Source organism: Notolepis coatsorum, assembly GCF_963971535.1.
Source record: "Notolepis coatsorum genome assembly, chromosome: 14".
Taxonomy (NCBI): Eukaryota; Metazoa; Chordata; class Actinopteri; order Aulopiformes; family Paralepididae; genus Notolepis; species Notolepis coatsorum.
In genome coordinates, this window is record NC_140178.1 from 93,684,861 (window position 1) to 93,709,280 (window position 24,420).

The 24,420-nt window shown below is 43.7% G+C and overlaps 1 protein-coding gene across 1 annotated transcript in view; it reads left to right on the forward strand.

The window, feature by feature from the left end:
- Nucleotides 1-627: 627 nt before the first annotated feature.
- cacna1ha (calcium channel, voltage-dependent, T type, alpha 1H subunit a) overlaps nt 628-24,420 on the forward strand; it is a gene marked incomplete at its 3' end in the record, with an annotated part of 143,189 nt that continues 119,396 nt past the window's right edge. Inside the window, exons 1-5 of the mRNA XM_084329211.1 lie at nt 628-735; nt 11,466-11,599; nt 14,404-14,498; nt 19,191-19,350; nt 20,722-21,010. Of these exons, the coding sequence (XP_084185337.1) occupies nt 643-735; nt 11,466-11,599; nt 14,404-14,498; nt 19,191-19,350; nt 20,722-21,010 (771 nt within the window). The 5' untranslated portion in view covers nt 628-642. The remainder of the gene's footprint in view (nt 736-11,465; nt 11,600-14,403; nt 14,499-19,190; nt 19,351-20,721; nt 21,011-24,420) is intronic.

Below are 24,420 nucleotides of genomic sequence, written 5' to 3' on the forward strand. Positions count from 1 at the left end.
GCTGCGAGCAGTGGTAATAATAATCACTTCCTATATTTGGTTCGCGTTTGGTTCGATGAAGCCGAACCGAGACCTACGTTTTCAGGCGGACCAGAGTTCGCCTGTTTGGTCCGCGGACCGAGTTCGACGCGCATTCACACAGACCCGAAAAACCGGACTATCGAATTCTGGTCCGAAAGTCCGGACCAAACAGCCCCTGTGTGAAAGCGACCTCAGTATCATTTTGTTTTGGTTTGTTTATGTGATTTAGGACTGTTTTACTACTCTCTCTGTCTTCTCTCCTTCTCTGTCTCTACCTCTCTCTCCCTTTCTCTCTCTCTCACGTTCGCTTTCCCTGTCTCTCCCATTTCACTATGTATCTCTCCTACTTTATCTACCTATCTCACCACCGCTCTCTCTATCTCACCATCTATCTCTACCTATCTCACAATCTCCCTCTCTACCTATCTCACCATCTCTCTCTACCTATCTCACAATCTCTCCAGTCTCCACCCATATCACAATCTCTCTCTCTCTACCTATCTCACCATCTCTCTCTCTCTCTACCTTGCAGTATATTTTTGAAATGTCCATAATGACCATTATTGCACCATATCTATGTTGGCCTTAACCACTCCGTCCACATGGTTCGAGCGTGTGTCCATGCTGGCGATCCTGCTAAACTGTGTGACTCTGGCGATGTTCCAGCCTTGTGAGGACTTCCAATGTCAGTCGGAGCGGTGCGTCATCCTACAGGTGGGTCAGATTGTTTAAATGAGCAGAATTTAAGAGTGCTGAGGAGCACACTTATGATTGATTGATTGACTGATTGACTGTGTTCTCATAGTGATTCCTTCATGTCAACGCTACAGGCCTCCTTGGAATTAATTACTTAATCATAATTAAAATAAATATGACGATATTTGTACGATAAGAAATTACGCATTTGATGTCGGAACAATTAATAATATGGATTCATCTGATCACAGGGCAGCTGGATTAACCATATCTGAACCAGCTATTTTGGACAAATGTATAATTACTTTAATTACTCAAATATTCAAACACAATTATGCAATTATTGTGAAATGATTGAAAATAATAATTATTTAATGCCTTCTGTGGAATTTGTATTTCTTATTTGTTACATATCTGTTTTAATGATTAATTATACATTTGAAAGAATGCAGGTCAACATGCAATATATCCCATTGATTGGTATACAATGGGACAGACCTTTGTTTGATATAGCTATAAACCTGCATTCCTTCGAATATATCATTAATCAATTAAACTGATATTGACTACAGTACTGCTCGCGCGTGCGTGTGTGTGTGTGTGTGTGCGCGCGCACCACGAGCTGTACTATATATGATGCCAATACATTAATTTAATCTAATTTCGATGGGTCGCAAAGCACTTCCGCGTCCATTTTCACATGGCTGCATCATTAGTTGCCTTATAAGGAGCTCTGGAGGCGTTGTTTTGTATGCAAATGACCTGAACGGGGAGGCGCATTCGCGTTTTACACATGGTGCCATTCCCCAACGCAGATATCACAGGTGCGACCGTTTGAGCCACTCAAGACATATTCCCAGCACGTTGGGGACTCAGAGTGAACTTGTCATTGATTCTGTCTCAATCGGTTCCAAGATAAGTCTTCCAAGAGAACTCTTTGGAAAATATTCGGGAATGAGACCCATTTTTATTTGGCAGTTAGCAATTATTAGCAGTTAGTCATAGGAGTAACCTGTTTGGTTCCATAGGCTGCATTTCTTACAATGCAAAGGACAAACACCGCCACTGGTTAAAATGAGTACATCACAGTGTTGTCATTCTCCCTGTATACTTGGTAATAGTAGGTACAACCAGGGCCGCCTGGGAGAAATGCGAGGCCCTGTGCGGAGTTTTAAACGCGAGCCCCCCCCCCCCCCCCCCTAAAAGGTAAAAAGAAAAAAGAAATATATATAATTTTTTTTTCTTTTTTTTTTCATACAGTCAACATATTCTTAAATAATAGCGCTGCCCGAGGCTGGGCATGATACAGTCAACATATAGCAAGAGAGAAAGCGAGAGAGCGAGAGAGAGCTCCCGTTCTACAGTCAATATACAGTGTTATCGCTGCACAGACCCGGCAATGCCCCCTGACCCTCCACCAGAGCAAGGCCAGAGAGAGAGAGAGAGAGAGAGAGAGAGAGAGAGAGAGAGAGAGAGAGACATTGGAAAGAAACAACCCAAAACCAGAGCAAATTGAAATGCTATTTGGCCCTAAACAGAGAGTACACAGTGGCAGAATACCTGAGCACTGTGACTGACCCAATACTAAGAAGATCCTTGACTAGGTACAGACTCAGCGAGCACAGCCTAGCCATCGAGAAAGGCCGCCATAGGCAGACCTGGCTCCCAAGCGAAGACAGACCCACTGCACACAAGATGAGGTGGAAACCGAGCTCCACTTCTTAACAACCTGCCCACTATACCAAGACATATACTTCCCACAAATTGCAAACACCCAAAGAGACTTTGAAAACATGGACAATAACTCAAAACTCCCATACCTACTGGGAGAAATACAAGAATGTGAAATAAAGCCCATTTGAATTAAAGAGAGAGAGATAGATAGAGCATGTCTGTGTGTGTTAGAAAGAGAGAGATAGAGAGAGAGCATGTCTGTTTGTGTGTGTGTTAGAGAGAGAGCATGTATATGTGTGTTAGAAAGAGAGAGAAATATAGAGAGAGAGAGCATGTCATTTTTTTTTTTTTAAACTTTGACCAGTCAGCTGGTTCTTTTTAGCGTTTATCGCTTTTTCGTCGCATTCATACTTGGTCAAGTTCGACCGACAGAAGCAGGCTGAAAGGGTTCAGATGGGGGGAAAGACACTCTGGGAAAGGCACGGCTGCCGTCCGGGATTCGAACGCGCTCAGCCCCAGATCCGCGCGAGCGCGGTTGTCCACGGCGCTGAAATAGCACTCGCGGTACGTGGTGAGCTACTGGAGCTCCCCCAGAGAGCATGTCATTTTGTGTGTTAGAGAGAGATATAGAGCATGTCTGTGTGTGTTAGAAAGAGAGAGAGAGAGCATGTGTGTTTGTGTGTTAGAGAGAGAGAGCATGTCTGTGTGTGTGTTAGAGAGAGAGCATGTATGAGAGAGATAAGCAAGACAGCTAAGATGAGCCCCTAAAGGATATTCAACTTTTAATGGAAGAACAAAACAGAAGGAAAAGATAACTTCACAAAGGCAACATGAATATACATAGATCCAAAAGGACAAAGATCAACACTTAAATCCAAAGAGAAGAGGGTCTATACCAGAGAAAACAAAGTAGCAAGGAGCCAACGGCCGACATCAGCTAAATAGGCTAACTGCAAATAGAGTAGCCAGGTACTGACACCAGGTACACACCGTTAGCTACAACAGCTAGCCGGCCCGTTTGGCTCAATATAACGTTAGCTATGTTAGCTAGCCGGCCCGCTTTGGCTCAATATAACATTAGCTACAACAGCTAGCCGGCCCGTTTCGCTCAATATAACGTTAGCTACGTTAGCTAGCCGGCCCGCTTGGCTCAATATAACATTAGCTACAACAGCTAGCCGGCCCGTTTGGCTCAATATAACGTTAGCTACGTTAGCTAGCCGGCCCGCTTGGCTCAACATAACGTTAGCCAACATAACGTTAGCCTTAGCCACGATAGCTAGCCGGCCCGAGAGAGAGAGAGAGATATATCCACGGCGGGAATAGAATAGAGTGCATTAAAAACTCACCAAACGTCCAAGAGGATGGAGACAACCGCGTGGAGTTGACGAAGTTCATCTGCCGAATGACCGTCCTCTTCATCTTGGCATAACAATGCTGCACGCGCTCTCTCTAGGTTAGCTAACGCTAGTTAGCCTTTAGCTAAGCTAGCTACTAGCCGACATCATCATGGCTATCCCGACTGAACCACACGCTAGCACTCGATATTATAACGTAGCTAAAGCTAACTAGCTGTCCCTGCCTTTAGCTAAGCCAACATGGCTAGCCTGACTGAACTGTCTAACATGCAACAACTTTCATCTTCAGTCCATCTGCCGAATGACCGTCCTCTTCGTCTTGGCTGGCATAACTAAGCATAACCTCCAATGCTGCACGCGCGAAATAGTCAAACGCAGCTGACGCACGCCGGCCGACTGTACACATGTAACCCCTCCCTTCGTTGAAACCAATAGTATGTCTGCTGCAGAGCCCCAGAGCTCCAATAGTGAGTATGTCTGCTGCAGAGCCGCAGAGCCAGGAACAAGTCAGACACATTCTACAAACGTGTCTAATGTGAAATATATAAGCATATAAGATAAACTAGATTTTAGGTCTGTGATGAAAAAGGGCCTCGCGGAAAGGGGGGCCCCGCAAAAAAAAATTAAAAAAATTAAAAATAAATTAAATAAAAAAAAAAAATTATAAATAAAAGATATTTATTTTAATTTTTTTTTTAATTTTTTGTGTGCAAGGCCCCCCTTCCCGCGAGGCCCTGTGCGACCGCACTGCTCGCACACCCCCTGAGGCGGCCCTGGGTACAACCGTACAGGGGAATGACTTTGAAACATTTAAAGTTGCTCAGTGGTTAACAGTAGACTGTTAGGTCTTGGTAAACTTGCTTTTAATTTAATCCTTAAGGTACATGCAAAATATGCAAGCAAGTATGTGAACAATCACAGTGCAGCTGATTAAAGTTCAGTGTCAAGGCCCTTAAGTGGTTGTACTGGGCAGCTCCCAGATGTGAATGTGTGGAACTGTGTGTGTGTGAAGCAGGTAAATGGTAAATGGCTGCATTTATATAGCGCTTTTATCCAAAGCGCTTTACAATTTGTTCCTCACATTTTAACCCATTCACTCACACATTCGCACACCGATGGCAGAGGCAACCATGCAAGGAGCCAACCTGCTCATCGGGAGCAATTAGGGGTTAAGTGTCTTGCTCAAGGACACATCGACATGCTGCTCGGGAGAAGCGGGAATTGAACCGGGAACCTCCGGATTACCAGACGAGTGCTCTACCTCTACTGTCGCCCCAGGGCGTCGCTGGAAGCATCAAATTCAAGTTCTTTATTTCAAGCTCAGACTCAATTAAGAAACGACAATGAATACCAGAATGGTAACAATATGTAGTAGTAGGATCAAATTAAATATAAAATGAGGTGGGCATAGGGTGAGGACGTGTTTCCTGCTCCCCAAATTATGTTATTTTATCACACTTTTACCCATTAGTCAATATTTTATATATATTTTTTTCATATTACTTAGTTAGATACGTCGAGTATACAAGTTTTTTGAGCATTGGAGATGACAGCTAAACGTTCGATGACTCAGGGGGGGGGGGGGGGGGGGGGGGGAGAGACGAAGCAATCTGCTAGCGGTTCTCCCTCGGTCGAACTGAGTGACACGATCCTTGATACCATTCGCAGACTAATAGCTGAAGCTGCGGTTGAATCTGCCAGGACGGTAAATGAGCTATTCGAGAGCTTTGGACGAAAGGTTACGTTGGAAATCAGGACGGCAATTGACTTGGTCATGGAGAGGGTGATTGAGATGTCATGGCCCGGTTGTGGAAGTTAGGCCTTCGCCCAACTTTGCTATACCCAGCCAGACTCTCTGTGAAAATGAAGGAAGAAGAACACCATCAGATATGGCCGCTAATAATGGCGAAGGAGTATGTGAAACTAGCTGACATGTACGCACTCCAGTTACTCAACAATTACATTGAATGACACTGTGTGCTATCGTAACAGGCTAGGCTAACCTAGGTTTGTTTAACCAAGCTAGCTGGACAATTGCTAAATGCTACATGTGCTCATTCAAGCTAACTGGGCATTTGAGCGAATAGTCACAACAAGTATGTGGAATGACACTGTTTGCTATTTCGACAGGCTAAGCTGGCCCTATGTTTATTTAATTCCTTTTTTCTTTGTTAAATTAAGCTAGCTGGTCAATTGCTGGAGTGCTGCACGTATCCATGGGAGATAACTGAACACGGCCATTTGCGTGAATTACATTATTCTCTGTCACATCAGGGCTAACCTCGTGTGTGCAGGACTACATTATGCTCATTCAAGCTAGCCTTTCTTTTCCCACAATGTCTCAGCTAAGAGGCCTGTTCACGGTTGTTGTTGTTTTGGCATTTGGCCTACGTTTAATGTGGGCCACAGTTATTATAATTATGTTTTGCTTATGCGGTTGTACCGAGGTTATATTAGTATTTTGTGTTTTTTTTTAGGTTGCTGGTGTTGCTTTTATTTTTATAAGGAATATTTAAGGACTAATGGGGGGATAATAGAGGGGGGAGCAAGGATGGGACAGCCTTAGGAACCTATGTTCCTATGTCTCCAACTGGGGATAATATTAGATTAGGTTGTAAGTATGTGAAGCCAACCCTTATGGTTGACGGATCAATATATCGTAGGCCTCATACAGTAGTTGCCTAGGTTGTTCCTTTTTTTGTCAAATTGAGATTTCTACCCGACTGTTCTCCTCACATTGCTGCATCTTCCTGGCTTATTGCCTATGTCCTCTGCAGTCAGAACACTTGTTACTTTAAAAAAAAATCCCCATTTGCCTAACTCATTTGCCTATGACTTGTGACTGACTTTCACTCGTATGACATGTGACTGACTTCCGAGGCTCATTTCCAACAGTCTTGGAGGATGACTTGGGCTGCTGTCGTATGAGGCTAGCGATATGGATTAGAAGGGGGGGGGGAGCAGGGTTGATAGAGCTAAAGGGGGGGGGGGGGTTAGGTGACACTGTAGATTCGTGAGGGGGGGGATTTTTTTTTCTTTTTTTTTTCTTTATTGCAGGAAAATAATTTTTAACATTTACAATTGACAATATCATACTGTTACGTACCCTGGGGCGGCTACGTGGCGTAGTGGGCAAGGCGCTCGCCACGAAATCTGGAGACGCTGGGCTTGCCTGTTCGAGCCCAGCGCTCCACATTTGCTTTCAGTTTAGCTGGTCGTTCATACTAATACACATTGGCCGTATTAGGGGGTGGGAAACTGATGGGTGGGGATCGGGCGTTGTGGACAGCGACTCCTACAGGTCGGTTGGTGCGCCTGCGCAGTGGAATCAGGAAGTGTCGGGGGCAGCGTGAGCCTCCCACGCGTTACTCCTCACCACTGAGAGATCGAGCTGCGCAGGTGAAAAGATGCGACTGCTGTTACCTCAAGTACCGGAGGGGACTTGTGCTATGTATGACTTAGTCCACATTGCAGCCGGCTTGTGGGAGGCAAGAAACAGCGTTCGTGACAGGGGAGGGTTGAATTGGATGATACGAAATTGGGATGGGAGAAAATATAGAAAATGGGAGAAAATGTGGATCAAAAAAAAAATCATACTGTTACGTACCCCAGTGGGGAGACGCAACACAAGGCCACAGACAGGGTAGGTGAGGGTGCAGTGACACAAAACGCAAGAGACAAATTGCAAAATAATAATATTTATTTTACAAACACAAAACTTGGCAACACAGAGAGCAAAGAGGACTTACTAGTGAGCACCAAATGAAATATCAAAAAGAAATAAAAGCCCACCCCCCCTTACAGGCGCGGACGCCCCAAAGTACAGGTGGTGGTGCTCACTTCTAAAGCTGGTGTCTTTAACAGTAGGTCACCTACGTGATGCAAAATGTAGACCCAGGGTATCTTCCTGTCCTCAATGTCCCTGTGTGCAAAACAAAAGATGAATACAAAGCAAAGCAATCACCATAGGCTGGGTGACGAGGAATAAATACACGTTAGAAACAAAACAGAAATGTACAAATACTAAACTAATGCCAAACAGGCCACAGCTCTACAGAACACAAACAGCACAAAACTATACTAAAGACCTAAACTAACTGACAGCACAAAGTGCCAGAGCCTTCACCAGCTCTATACCGAAGACATACCAAAATGAGCTCCCACACAGACACAGACCAAGTATAATTACCACCACACACAGACCAAGTATAGTTACCACCACACACAGACCAAACGAACCAGGGAGCTCACTAACACTGAAACAAAAAGGGTATATGAAGGGAGAGTGGATGTTGATTGCAGAATCAGTTTCACCTGCCGTTGCACTGGGGTGAGTTGCTGATTGACCAGCTGCAACTGGGACTGGGAGACACCTGAGAATGGGATATGTAGACACAAGAGGGAGACAAGACAACAACAAACAAAACATGCCTATATATACAACAGATAACATGCATTACTCCCTCTATATACATACATAAGGACACCGTCCGTAACACATACATTTTCCATCTTTTTTCTTTTTTTCCCTCATTTCCCCTTCCCCTCCCTCATTCCCACCCCATCCCCCCCACACCGAGGTTGTTGAAAAACACATCCGCAAAATATTCAAACACACAGCATAGATGCTGCTGGGGAAAAAAAACAAAAAACAACAACAATATCAATCAGACCCATCTGCATTGTGCACAAATATTAAGATAAAAAGAGGTAAAGAAAGAACTAAAAACACAAAAAAAACTCTCTAGCACGGATGTGGCTGTGGAAGAAAGTCATCAATGAGATTATTTCACTCTTTCCCCCACCCCTGCTTATAGGGGGGACCCTGATGGAAACAAGACAAACGTCTTTCTCAGGGCCCTATTCCCCGTACCTGGTTCAACTAAGTCGATCAAGAGTCCCATTATCCAGATTCAATTAACCCGATGTTTGAAGCCGGGATTTTCCTGTTCCTCGAAGGTGGATTCAGTCTCGTTAACTCGAACCAGACTTGATACTCAGGATCAGTGCGCGCGCCCGCCTCAGCCGAGAAGGCAGCAAGTGTCGAGAGCAGAGATCCTGATTTTCTAACGGCATTGATTGATTGATTGATTTAAAACTTTATTAACAGATTGCAGTACGGCTCAATAGCCTCGCCGACAAGTTAAATGCATAATCTATAGGCAAATTTTAAGTCCCTCATTACCCCAATCAATCAATCAGATTATATTTCTTTAAACGTGCCCTGCTGGCAGTAGGTTCATGGAATGGATAATCAAATGAGATTTTGCTAGCGAAAATAATTAGTTCAACAGTTTCAGAATAAGGATACGGCTCTCTTATCCATTGATGGATGTATGGTTGATGTTTCATTTGTCTGCCACCGTGGTCTGATGGTCGAGCATTTTGTCTTTCACACGGACGACCCGCGTTCGAATCCCACTTCTTCTAGCTTTCTTTTTGAAATGTAAATACTTCAATTTGGTGCACGTTGAGAGCTATATAAAGAATGACATCCTCAATGCATGTAGATTTATAATATTTTAACTTAAAACTAGGCTACTTTCGCGTATAATCATTAATATTATATTCCAAAAAAATCATATTGGAAACGCGGGGTCTCTAACCCGGGTCGCCGGCTTGCCAGGAGTGAACACTGCCGTTGGACCACTGTGCCAGACAGGATATATCCATTGTGTATCCAAGACCATCAATTGACAAGAGACCCGTGTTTAGAATATTTTTCTTTTGAATGAAGTTTTATCTCTTTATTCTCAAATGCATTAATCCCAGTTACAATATCACAATAACGTGTGAGTGATGATACAATTCAACAATCCTCAGATTCCTCGTAATTCATAATCCACAAAAACCACAATCCACACATAGACACTTCAATTTTATGCTTGAATGAAACACAATCCAGGCGCTCCCACAGCGGAGAATATGAAAGGAATCAGAGCCAAACGAGCGATAGGTTTCAATCATTAAAAATATCCCTGCAGGATTCACATTTGCAATGCTGCGCGTTGTTAAAATAACCACATAATGTGTACATCGCACCTAGCGAGCGCCACGGTATATATAACGTGCATTATTTAGGACAACGTGAATTTAGTATCAGCATTTTGGGTCTATTTTACATTTCAAAAGCCCCCTCTGGAAGAATGAAGCACAAAAACGTAATTCAGAATGGTATAATGCAGATCCTAGACTGTGAGAATCATTTCAGGAAGCGAGCTGTCATTTCTTTGCGGGGGCGTGGCCATGGTTCATCCAGCTAACTGAACTTAAGCCTGCTCTCGACCAGGCTCAAACTTTTTGATCTGTTGTCATGGTGATTTGGACAATCGAGCGTCGGGGTAAGATAAAATAGTCAATTATTTACAGAAAGTGTCTTGCATAAAAGTGTATGTGCATTCTTGCTCAACGAACCTACCCTGGGATTGAGACTGTTTCTCGTATTTCTTCTTTTTTTTCTCCTTCGGGATTGTGTTTTGATAACCAGAGCATTCAATTGTTATCTGTTTAAAAAAAATACGAGATTGAAAGAAGAACAGAAATTAAACATTCAGTTGTCCGTAGTCATTCCTGGTTCTCTAGTTCTCTAATTCTGAAGCTCGTCGTGGCTGATTCTAGGTCTGTGGGATGTGCTCTTTTATTTTCACATACAGGCATTAGGCTGGATGTCCAATTAATGCAAAGCACAAATCCAGTCATGCCAGACCATAGCTGCCCCCTGCTGAGCAGAGCATAGCTAACGAAGATGAGGCTCATCATTCAGACAAATACTCACCATTCAGACAAATACTCACCATTCAGACAAATACTCACCATTCAGACAAATACTCACCATTCAGACAAATACTCACCATTCAGACAAATACTCACCATCCAGACAAATACTCACCATTCAGACAAATACTCACCATCCAGACAAATACTCACCATTCAGACAAATACTCACCATTCAGACAAATACTCACCATTCAGACAAATACTCACCATCCAGACAAATACTCACCATTCAGACAAATACTCACCATTCAGACAAATACTCACCATTCAGACAAATACTCACCATTCAGACAAATACTCATCATTCAGACAAATACTCACTATTCAGACAAATACTCATCATCCAGACAAATACTCATCATCCAGATACATCATTCAGGCAGAGACAAAGCCACAGTTTCTTTAAGTTGGGAATCTTTACAGATGTGGAGTCAAGGCTCATTCTGATGGTATTGTTGTCTTGTATCCTTTTTCAACTTCTGTTTGGTTGTAATGATTGAGCCAGTTGTTGTTTTTGTCAACATAAAGCATTATGTAAGTTTCTTCTTTCTTTCTTTCTTTCTTTCTTTCTTTCTTTCTTTCTTTCTTTCTTTCTTTCTTTCTTTCTTTCTTTCTTTCTTTCTTTCTTTCTTTCTTTCTTTCTTTCTTTCTTTCTTTCTTTCTTTCTTTCTTTCTTTCTTTCTTTCTTTCTTTCTTTCTTACTTTCTTGCTTCCTTCCTTCTTTGTTAATTCATGTAAACATCCATCCTTCCTGATCATGTAAACATCAAACCTTCCTGATCATGTCAACATCAAACCATCCTGATCATGTCAACATCAAACCATCCTGATCATGTCAACATCAAACCTTCCTGATCATGTCAACACCAAACCTTCCTGATCATGTAAACGTCAAACCTTCCTGATCATATAAAAGCCTCCTCTCTGTCATGTGTCCAGGTTCTGGAACACTGCATCTTTGCGTTCTTCGCGGTGGAGATGGTTATCAAGATGGTGGCGCTGGGGATCTGGGGCTCCAAGTGTTACCTTGGCGACACCTGGAACCGTCTGGACTTCTTCATCGTTGTGGCAGGGTATGTATCCCACAATGCCCTAGCCATTCATTTTCCTGTGATCTTAAAACTAGTGCTGTCAGGCGATTAAAAACATTGATCTAATTAATTACAGGATTTGCATTTTAATCGCATAACCATTTTAGGCCTGATATTATATATTCTATAATCATATTTCAAATTGCATGTGTCCGGATGGCAGAATTCAGTACTGTATCTACAAAACCTTCTGTTTAATCATCTTCCCTTTATTAATTTGCTTAGATTTTTCAGGTCTGGTCAATTTTAGCATGGTGTTATTCACAGTCAAAGATAAAAAAAAAATAATAATAATAATAATTGAATTGATATTCTCATTTGGTTCATTACAATGTACTCAAGCCTAGTAACAGACACAACATTTCTGACACTGGGAATAGATTCCCTGAGATCCATAGATGTCCCTAGAATCAGATACCAAGAACATGCAAATGGACAATTTAAAAAAAAGAAAACACACAGTTAACTTCACTGTCATTGAAGTTGAATGAGCACATAAACACAAAAACAAATGCACACACACACACACACACACACACACACACACACACACACACACACACACACACACACACACACACACACACACACACACACACACACACACACACACACACACACACACACACACACACACACACACACACACACACACACACACACACACACATACACATACAGATACACATACACATACACACACACACACACACACTTGACATTTGACATGCATAACACATGATTACTAATATTTCTGGGGGTCCAAATGAAGATACAAGATAATCATTAAATATTATTTCACAAACCCTACATTTCCATGTCCCAAAAATTTATTTATCCCAAAGTAGGAGTCCAGGGCAGCCAGTTGATTTGTCTTCTGATGTTGCACATTATTTTAATTAGACATAGGACATGAGAGTGATCATCTCTGCCTGTGATTATAAAAGAGTCCCCACAAGTCCACTTCACATACAGTAAACAGAACAACACTACTTAGAATCATGTTTTAACGATCCGCTAAGATCCGTTGAAATGCATAGATATTTACAGTACAATACGAGGTTGACTGCCAAATAGCAAACAACACTGCTTAGTCCCCTCCATACTCATAGCCAAGCTCAGGGACCTGGGCTTGAACTATGACCTCTGCCAGTGGGTCTTGGACTTCCTGACTGGCAGACCCCAGGTGGTGAGAGCAGGCAACTGCACCTCCTCATCCATCACCCTCAACATAGGGGCCCCCCAGGGCTGTGTTCTGAGTCCCCTCCTCTACTCCCTGTACACACACGACTGTGTGGCTCAGCGGAGTAGCAATACAATCATCAAATTTGCTGACGACACAGTGGTGGTGGGCCTGATCTCTGCCAACGACGAGAGGGCCTACCTGGAAGAGGTCAAGGTCCTGGCGGGATGGTGCCAGGAAAACAGCCTCTCCCTGAACGTCGGGAAAACAAAGGAGATGATTGTGGACTTCAGGAGGTCGGGGGTCAAGGACTACAGCCCCCTCAGCATCGACGGGGCACCGGTTGAGAGAGTCAACAGCTTTAAGTACCTCGGAGCCTACATATCCGAGGACTTGACATGGACCACACACATTGACAGTGTTGTGAAGAAGGCACGACAACGCCTCTACTTCCTCAGGCGCCTAAGGAAGTTCCAAGTCAGTCAGAAGATCCTTAAGAACTTCTACTCATGTACAATAGAGAGCATCTTGACCGGCATCATCACCTCCTGGTTTGGGAATAGCACTGCACAAGACCGAAGCAGACTACAAAGAGTGACACGTTCAGCCGAACGCACAATTGGAGGGGGGCTCCCCACCCTCCAGAACATTTACAACAAGCGTTGCAAGGGCAAGGCTAAGAGAATCATTAAAGACTCCAGTCACCCGAACAACTGCCTCTTTGAACTGCTGCGGTCAGGCAAGCGATACCGGAGTCTCAAGGCGAGCACAGAAAGACTCAGAAGAAGCTTCTATCCCCAGGCCATCAGGCTGCTAAACGAACAATGAACACTACACAACAACAACCACCAAACGCACATAGCACACACATCCACACGCACACACTCACTTTAAACAAACACACTGTAGCACCCACTCCACACACTTTATATTTATTGATGAAGGATTGCACTACAACTCGTACACCTTACTGTAAATTGTACCTAAATTGTACCTCATCCCATTTCTGCTTTGCACTAGATAGTACTGTACATTAGTACACTGCATAGTATTGTATATTATATGGTAACTCAGAACATTGTACATATGTCTATACCGAACACTGTGACCTCATTTTCTTCTTCTAAATTACATGCTATACTATGTTATTTGATACTATCTTGTCTAGCACAGTCTCTGGAGCGTAACAGTAAGAAGCATTTTGTATGAAAGTATTCTGTACTTCTGTATGACAACTATTAAAGAAACTTGAATCACTGCTTTAATCATAACATTAAACAGTAACAGTAGATCTAGAAATACTATGTATTTTATTACATATGTAAGTGCGGTGTACGTCACATACGTCCTCTTCTTGTTGAGAAATCAAGACTTTGCCAAATCCAGTCGGGAGAGACAAAAAGTCTAAATCGATTTGGCTACATTGGTGTAACCGGAGAGTATTGTTATTGTGAGCGTAACCCGGTAACAGATTTGGCCAGCGCCTTCCCGACTGCGGCAAAGGCCACACTCTACTTTGCTGCATGTGTACCTGAGTGTGTGTGTGTGTGTACACACTGTAGTGTATATACATGTAAATGTTGTGTGTGTTTTTGTTCTGTAGGATGATTGAGTATTGTCTGGATGGAAATGACTTCATGACGGCCCTTCGTATAGTCAGGGTCCTCCGGCCACTGAGGACTATCAACAGAGTGCCAAGTAAGTCAGGAGAACAAGCTCATTATCAGGGGTGTAAAGTACTTGAGTAATTGTACTTTGTTACAATACTTAAGTACTGTTTTTGGGGATTTGTACTTTACTCAGGTATTATTAGGTTTGTATACTGTAATGGGAGATTTATAATATAATATGAGCAAATAACTTCTGAGTCCAAAGTTGAATAAGAAATAGAAGATAGATTTTATTCCTTACTTGATCATGATAAGGAATGCTCAGTTGGAAATCAGACCAGTGTAAACAACGTCTGACCACAAAGTGAGACAGACGTCCCGGTTGAAACCACATTTGATACACAATTGATATAAACATATGACGTAGGAGAGGCTCGAAAATGACCAGGAGCGCTGGCTAAAATGACTATTATGGCTGCCTTACAAGGAAACGAAGCGGTTCCCATAACAGTGTGACTTATGGCCTTATAGCATTTAGGGTTTAATACACTTACAAGGATACTGAGAAGGCAACCATGGTTCATAACAATATTGTTTTGACTGGCTAATGTGTGCTTCTCTTAAAGAGAGATGCACACATTACGCTGATATATGATAAAGCGCCCTCTCAATACAACTCCACAATGGTATGATAATATATTTCCACGACAATACTTTTACTCAATTTATTTGTACTCACATTTCAGAGAAAAAAACATACTTTTTACTCCTTACATTTAAAATGCAGACCTACAAAGTACAAATCTCGCAGCTCCAACCATTTTAATTAGTATATTTGTTTCTCTGGCCGAACTAACGTTAACATTATTAATCCTGCGGCCGCACTTTATTTAAAAACAGCCAATCAAATCCCCATCAATGGAAAATGAACCTGCCCATACCCATGCTGATTGGTCCTCGTGCAAGACTGGGCTGCTGGCCCAGATGGAATAACAGGACGCATACTTAAGTCCTGTGCTAACCAGCTAGCCCCTGTGTTCACCACCATATTTAATCGATCCCTGGCGGAGTCAGTGGTCCCTGCCTGCTTCAAGATGTCTACCATTATCCCGGTACCAAAGAAACCCTCCCCAACAGGTCTCAATGACTACAGACCGGTGGCACTCACCTCTGTGGCCATGAAATGTTTTGAGAGGCTGGTCAAGGATCACATTTGTGCCTCCCTCCCCAGTGATATGGACCCTATGCAATTTGCAGGTCCACTGACGATGCGGTCTCCCAAGTACTGCACAGCACCCTCTCTCACCTAGACCGTCAGAAGGGGGGCTATGTGAGACTGTTGTTCATTGACTACAGCTCAGCGTTCAACACCATAGTCCCCACCAGACTGGTGGACAAGCTGATCGAGCTGGGTCTGAGCTCCGCTCTGAGCGCCTGGATACTGGACTTTCTGAGTGAAAGGCCCCAGGCGGTCAGGGTGGGGGGTCAGACCTCCAACACCATCACCCTGAGCATCGGGTCCCCCCAGGGCTGTGTTCTGAGCCCCCTGCTGTACTCACTATACACACATGACTGTGTGGCCAAGTTCAGCTCCAACTCCATAGTGAAGTTTGCGGACGACACAGTGGTGGTGGGGCTGATCTCGGACAACGACGAGAAGGCCTACCGGGAGGAGGTTGAGGTACTGGAACGCTGGTGCCAGGACAACAGCCTGCTCCTGAACATTGGTAAAACCAAGGAGCTGATCGTGGATTTTAGGAGGAGACAGCAGTAGACACACACACCACTGAGGATAAACGGGGCTACCGTGGACAGGGTGCGCAGCTTCAAGTACCTGGGGGTCCACATCTCAGAGGATCTGACATGGACAACACACATAGACTCAGTCGTAAAAAAGACAAAACAGCGCCTCTACCACCTGAGACAGTTAAGGAAGTTCAGAGTATCTGGGAAGATACTCCAGTCCTTCTACTCCGGAGCTGTAGAGAGCATCCTGACTGGAAACATCACTGCCTGGTATGGAATCAGCATGGCGCAGGACAAGAAGGCCCTACAGAGAGTGGTGCGCTCAGCCGAGCGTACCACGGGTATTGCACTACCACCCCTGCAAGTCCTATACAACAAGAGGTGCAAATCCAGAGCCTGCAGAATAATGAAAGACCCTCACCACCCCAACAACAGCCTGTTCATGCTGCTGCGGTCAGGCAAACGCCTGTGAACACCAGCAACACATGGGCAAAACAGAGTCCATTATCTTCGGTTCAAATAACAAACTCAGCAAGACCGACGGCTTCCTACAGCAGGGGCAATGCCAGCGAGGAGGTGCAGGTTGCCTGTGTTGGTGATGTCAGCAGCAGGGGCAATGCCAGCAAGGAGGTGCAGGTTGCCTGTGTTGGTGATGTCAGCAGGGGCAATGCCAGCGAGGAGGTGCAGGTTGCATGTGTTGGTGATGTCAGCAGCAGGGGCAATGCCAGCGAGGAGGTGCAGGTTGCCTGTGTTGGTGATGTCAGCAGCAGGGGCAATGCCAGCGAGGAGGTGCAGGTTGCCTGTGTTGGTGATGTCAGCAGGGGCAATTCCTGCGAGGAGGTGCAGGTTGCTTGATGGTGGGTTTCAAGCAGCCAGTGATCAGGTGAGGTGTTGTTCAACACTGGGTCAGGTTTCTTGGCATGGATCTCTCCCAAACAGGACATGCATATTCCGCAGAGGAACAGCACAAGGCTGGTATAAACTTGCTGGGTCAATGACGCACAACAGAACACAATGGATGAATATAATGCGGCCAGGTGAACAGGAGAGGGAGACTGTTCTTAACACTACGGGCACTGGCTAGAATGAACATAGCGCATGCGCAATGAGTAAATAGAAAAAGGCGGAAAGTCACAGGGGGTGACGTGGCACCGGTATATTACAGTGGGAAGTAAATTCAATTACTTGGCATATATAATTAATTACCTTTTATATCAATATGTGAGTGTAGTATGTTACCTGTAAAGTTGTTTTTCAATCTGCCCACACCTGCTGAATGTTCTGACCCATGTAAGAGCCAGATTTTGTTTCCCCACTGTGACCTCCAGAAATTTACATTTGATTTGATTTTGATTTAGAAACATATCAAATTAAAAAGTGACTTTTCATTACCTGAAATGCAAGGACCGCTTCCATCGCCGGCCACAACTTCTTCCGATTCTCCCTGTCGATTTTGCAAAGGTCCTCAGCAAAGTGCAGGTCATTATCATGCAGGTATGGACAGTTTTTGGTTGCCGCCCAGACGGCTGTTCTGTGAACCTGGGATGAGAACAGGATACTAACACTTCTGGGCCTGATTTGCATTCTTTGCACCAAGGCGGTGGACTATGTCAACTGTCAATCACCTCTGGTAGGCGCTTCTTCTCCTCTGTCATGTTTTTTTTTTTTTACTATCTCCCCCCCCCCCTCTTTTTTTTCGTTTTTTCTCCCATCCCACTGTTAGTCGTTATGCCAATTCCCAACCCCCTTCCTGGTTGTTGCGCACCCCACCCTACTGTTGGTCCGGGAGGCCGGAGACTGTCGCATGCTTTCCTCCGACGCATGTGCAGCCAGCCAGCAGCCAGCCTGGCAGCGCAGATTCTCACTGGGAGAGTGTAACGTGTGGGAGGCTGCACTACCTCCCTCCAGATCCTACCCTTGCTGTGCAGGCGCCCCGACCGAACTGTAGGGGTCGCTGTCCACAACGCCCAGGACCCACCCATCAGCTTTCCCACCCCTAACACTGCCAATTGTGTTAGTATGAGCGACCAGCCAAGCTGATAGCAACGCCGAGAGCTGGGCTCGAACCCAGCGTCTCCAGCGTTGGTGGCGAGCGACTTTGCCCACTACACCACCTAGCCGCCCAGCCTGGCATGTTTTGATCACCTCCATTCGCACCTACCGGTTCGTTATCTTTTCCAGCCGTTGAGCCCAAGGTTCCAAAGTGAGACTTCCTCTCCAAATCCAAACCTCTCCAGATTCCTGTCTCCATGATGTCAATGCGCTTTCTCTCTTCCTGGTGAAGTTGCTCACACTGAGTTGATTTCCTCACAGACGGACTGGACCTTTTTATTCAGGTCCACTATCTCGGTTTTGTTTTCTTGAATCAGTGATTCCAACTGGTTGGATCGAATGTTGCTCAGCTGAACAAGTCTGGAGAAATAAATACATAAGGGTTGTCGGGTTTTTTCCTTCTTGCTTGGAGGTGGTTTGGTTGAAACTCATCTTCATCCATAATACTGACTTTCAGATCATCTCTTGCAGTTTATAACCATGAAAGTTGTCCATCAGGACATCCCGGCTGACTTCAGAACTGTAATTACATGTTCACTAATAAAAACTAAGATTGGCAGCGGAGCTTGGTTCAGAGAGTGTGTTCACAGTGCCATCTTGGGTCCAGATGAAACATACAAGTTGCTGTAAGTTGCTTTGGACAAAAGCTAAATAACTAAATGTAAATGTAATGTAAAACTGCCAAAGCATCTACATTGAGAGAATAAGCTCTGCAGAAATATGCACATGGTAATCTAAATGCATAAATAGTAGAATTCCATCCAGCATAGTAAACTAATTATATAACTGTAGTCTACACTAATAACTATTGAAATGTTGGTTTCAGTGTTGGGGGGTTGTTACTGCTGGCCACATCTCAGGGGTCTGAGATACATTCACAGTATAAGTTACTAAGTGGGGCTCTTTTGCCTATAGGTCGCTATTTGATGGGATTATTAATGTTTGTGTGTGTGTGTGTGTGTGTGTGTGTGTGTGTGTCCAGGTATGCGTATCCTGGTGACTCTGCTGCTGGACACTCTCTCCATGCTGGGTAACGTCCTCCTCTTCTGTTTCTTCGTCTTCCTCATCTTCGGCATCGTGGGAGTCCAGCTGTGGTCGGGGCTACTGAGGAATCGCTGTTTCCTGGGCGAGGACATCATAAAGTAAGGATCTGTCTGTCCATCATCAAAGCTCTCTCTATCTCTCTCTCTCTCTCTCTCTCTTTCTCTCTCTCTCTTTCTCTCTCTCTCTCTCTCTCTCTCTCTCTCTCTCTCTCTCTCTCTCTCTCTCTCTCTCTCTCTCTCTCTCTCTCTCTCTCTCTCTCTCTCTCTCTCTCTCTCTCTCGACATAATGTGGTCAAGAAATGGAAGAACTACAGTATTTTTCTTTCCATTGATATTAATGATTTCTTCTTCTTTCTTTCTTTCTTTCTTTCTTTCTTTCTTTCTTTCTTTCTTTCTTTCTTTCTTTCTTTCTTTCTTTCTTTCTTTCTTTCTTTCTTTCTTTCTTTCTTTCTTTCTTTCTTTCTTTCTTCGTTCTTTCTTTCTTTCTTTCTTTGCTCATCATTCCCTTTCCTTGTTGGGTTCTGTCCTAATTCTATCTCTCTTTATCGGTCTCTCTCTGTCTCTCTGGCCCCCCTCTCTCTCTACCCCCCCCCCCTCTCTCTCTCTCTCTCTCTCTCTCTCTCTCTCTCTCTCTCTCTCTCTCTCTCTCTCTCTCTCTCTCTCTGATGATGTGCAAACTACACAGCCTTATAGTGTAGATAAACACACACACCAGCTCCTCCCACCAGCGTGTTGAGGTGTCCTTGAGCAAGACACAAGTCTTGACCCCTAACTGCTCCTTGCATGGTTGCTTCCACTGTCGGTCTGTGAATGTGTGAGTGAATGGGTGAATGTGAAGCATAAGTTATAAACTGATTAAAATAAAAGCCCAGGATAGTGCTGATCTTAATTCAATGGAAGGTAGAACCAATATTATTGCGGGTTGACCTTTTTAGAAGTAGACCTTAGTGCTGAGACAGGAGTAACGTAATTGTTAATTGTTTGACTCATCTGTGGTCTCTGATTATAGCCGTGACATGAATATCTAGTGAACACCACAGGTCAGAGGTCAGAGGTGGGCTAAGGAGACAATTGACTCTAATTGTCTTTACAGGGAGGAAATTATCTTTTAATCTTAAAGCGATAGTTCCCACAAGACACATGAAACTATTAACATGTATTAGATCAGAACTGAGGAGGTTATTACTAAAAAAAACGATTACCATGTATTAGATCAGAACTGAGGAGGTTATTACTAAAATAAAACTATTAACATGTATTAGATCAGAATTGAGGAGGCTATTACTAAAAGAAAATTATTAACATGTATTAGCTCAGTGTGGAGCTTGTTTTGTTCCAAAACATGAAGTCCAGACTTTGAGAATGGTAGATCAAATCCTCTCCTACTCAACCTTGCTGCGAGGGAGGTCTGGCTTGCTGGGCTAGGATTCTAAATGTCTTTGAACAATTTTATATGGTTCTCTTTTACAGGAATGACAACCTCTCAATAAGCCCTTACTACATGTCAGAGGATGGTGAAGACGTCCCGTTCATCTGCTCTGCTCGGAATGGAATGCAGCTTTGCAAGGACGTCCCCAAATACAGCGAGGGCGGGACCGAGTGCTCATTGGACGCTCCTCCTCTGGTAGGCGGAGCCAGCACAAATGGCTGTGTGAATTGGAACCAGTACTACAACACCTGTCGCAATGGTGACATCAACCCTCACAAGGGAGCCATCAACTTTGACAACATTGCCTATGCCTGGATAGCAATATTCCAGGTAAGAGGACAGGGACACACATGTAGAATGGACATGCACAAACATATAGCTGTCTACAGGGGTGGTCTATGTATGTATGTATGTATGTATGTATGTATGTATGTATGTATGTATGTATGTATGTATGTATGTATGTATGTATGTATGTATGTATGTATGTATGTATGTATGTATGTATGTATGTATGTATGTATGTATGTATGTATGTATGTATGTATGTATGTATGTATGTATGTATGTATGTATGTATGTATGTTGGATTCTGGCAAACCACAATCAGCCACTTATCACCTCTCCATCGTTGTCGTTGTGTAGTTCTGCATTGTGTTTATTTTCTCCGAGGTCTTCTCATACTGGCTGTACATCGTGGTCATTCCCCTTTAATGCAATCCGTAATCATAATAATTCACACCGTCAGACATGTTACCTTTCTTGGAACCCGTGGTTTATTACATAAACAAAAAGCCTCAGATGTTACCCATCTCGTATTGTCCTTGAACAGTCTTTGATGGAACACTAAATTCATTATTCTATCGTCTTGTCTGCTGTTAGTCCAATGGTGGCTGAGGCCTTGTCGTTAACCAAAACCCTTCTTTGTTAGCTGAAGCATAGGAGGGGGGGGGGGGGGAGGCCCCTCCCACCACCATCTAGTCCCTCTCTCCACGTCTGCTCGTATCACGCTGTGTCCTGTTCTAACTCACACCCGAAAAGATTCACATTATAATGATCATCATCATCATTATCATCAATGACAGGCCCGCCCCTCTCCCACCTCTATGTGACGCGCTGTCTCTGACCCCAGGATTTTTTTTACTTCGACACCACAACCTTTAACTTATACCACCACCTTAAAGCAGACAAAAGGCACTAGAGAACACTTAAATTCACACCCTTTAATTAATGAAGCAAACTATAATAATTTATAATAATAATAATAATAATAATAATAATAATAATAATACACTGTGTTTGTATAGCACCTTTCATACAAGAATTGCAGCTCAAAGTGCTTCACAGCAGTAAAAAAGACAGGCATAAAATGAGCACAACATTGGCAGATCAAGAGCAATGCATAAAGTGCAGACATATAAAGCATAAAATAGATAGCAGTAAAATAGACAAAGTCAAGGTAAGACATAGAACATTAAATCACATTGTTTTTCATATTAGGATCTAAGATCTAGGGTTAACTCGCCGAACGTTGAGCGCCAGGACCCCCGAAAACCAGAGTATAGTCGGGTTTTCATCGTTGTTTCTTTTATTCGATATTTCCATTCATAAAGACATGCTGGCAGCCTGTGTTATCACTGGGGATGGGTCTGAGATCTCAAAAGCTATGTTTCTAAGGTGGAAGAATTATGTTTTTGTCAACTTGTTGATTGTGAAGCTTAGGTCTGAGTCTACCATAACACCAAGACTTAACTCACTCAAATACAGTTAGCAGCTGGATAGACTACAGATGGAAATTAGCTTCTGCTAAATCTGGTGCAAACATATTTTCATGTAACAATGATTAATTGTCCAAAAAAAAAAAAAAAAAAAAATTTTTTTTAAATAGATTCAGGGCTTTTCAGAAAACATTCGGGGCTTGAGCCCAAGTAGCCACCCCCTAGCCCCGCCCCTGCGTGACATTACATACACTGAAAAACCTCCATATCCTTCAGTATGTATATATGTCTGTCCCCACAAAAGTCGACCAGTGTGTGTGTGTGTGTGTGTGTGTGTATTGTGACAGACTCTGGGGTGTATTGAGCTGTCACCAGATTGGGGCGGGCGGGCGGGCGGGCGGACGGACGGACGGACGGACGGACGGACGGACGGACGGACGGATGTACGTATGGACAGCCTGAGCTGTGATTAGTCGACTTTTGTGGGGACAGACAGACAGACAGACAGACAGACAGACAGACAGACAGTCTGTCTGTCTGTCTGTCTGTCTGTCTGTCTGTCTGTCTGTCTGTCTGTCTGTCTGTCTGTCTGTCTGTCTGTCTGTCTGTCTGTCTGTCTGTCTGTCTGTCTGTCTGTCTGTCTGTCTGTCTGTCTGTCTGTCTGTCCCCACAAAAGTCGACCAATCACAGCTCACGCTGCTATGCAACGTGAATCACTTCGCACCACACAACCACCTATCTGTACTTTGCTGCTTTACTAAATAAAGAAAGCCAAGATATAAAATTAACGATGAATTGATAAACCACCAAAAGCTAGAAGGTCCACCTCTAGTCTCTACTACTAGGCTAAGCTAAGCTAAAGTTGCCCCTCAAGTCCACCAGGGCACCTAGAAACCATTCAGTTTACTTTGGTACTGTGGTCTTTGCTGTAGCCTAATACATCACTCCTCGGGTGTGTATGGAATGCTTCTGTTTGTGTAACTGGCCTTTGACTATTTCCAGTTACTGTCATACAACACTAAGAATAAGGAATACGAAGTTCAGTTAAAATTAGTAATTCATGCCTGCTGCATTTAAATGCGAGGTGGTGAGACCAGCTGTTTCAGTCAGTTTGTCTTGGAACTCAAGTTCAAGTTTCAAGTTCAAGTTTCTTTATTAGTTGTCATACAGAAGTACAGAATACTTTTATACAAAATGCTTCTTTCTGTTACGCTCCAGAGACTGTGCTAGACAAAATAGACAAGTATAAAATAAAATCAAATAAGTATAGCAAGTATAAAATAGAAGTTACGTACGTAGGCACAAGTGTTCAGTATGTACATATGTACAATGTTCAATGCAGAGTAGAAGTAACTGAGTTACCATACAATATACTAATATACAATATACTATATAGTGCAAAGCAGAAATGGGATGAGGTACAGTTTAGGTACAATTTACAGTAAGGTGTAATGAGGTATGGGTTGTAGTGCAAATTCTTTACCAATAAATATAAAGTGTGTTTAGGTGTTCTAAAGTGTGTAAGTGGGTGCTGCAGTGAGTTGTTTGTTTAAAGTGAGTGTGTGCGTGTGGATGCGTGTGCTGTGAGTGCATTTGATGGTTGTTACATAGTGTTATTGTTCGTTAAGCATCCTGATGGCCTGGGGATAGAAGCTTCTTCTGAGTCTTTCTGTGCTTGCCATGAGACTCCGGTATCACTTGCCTGACCGCAGCAGTTCAAAGAGGCAGTTGTTTGGGTGGCTGGAGTCTTTGATAATTCTCTTAGCCTTACCCATGCACCGCTTGTTGTAAATGTTCTGGAGAGTGGGAAGCCCCCCTCCAATTGTGCGTTCGGCTGAACGGGCCACGCTCTGTAGTCTGCTACAGTCTTGTGCGGTGCTGTTCCCAAACCAGGAGGTGATGTTGCCAGTCAGGATGCTCTCTATTGTACATGAGTAGAAGTTCTTAAGGATCTTCTGACTGACTTGGAACTTCCTTAGGCGCCTGAGGAAGTAGAGGTGTTGCCGTGCCTTCTTCACAACA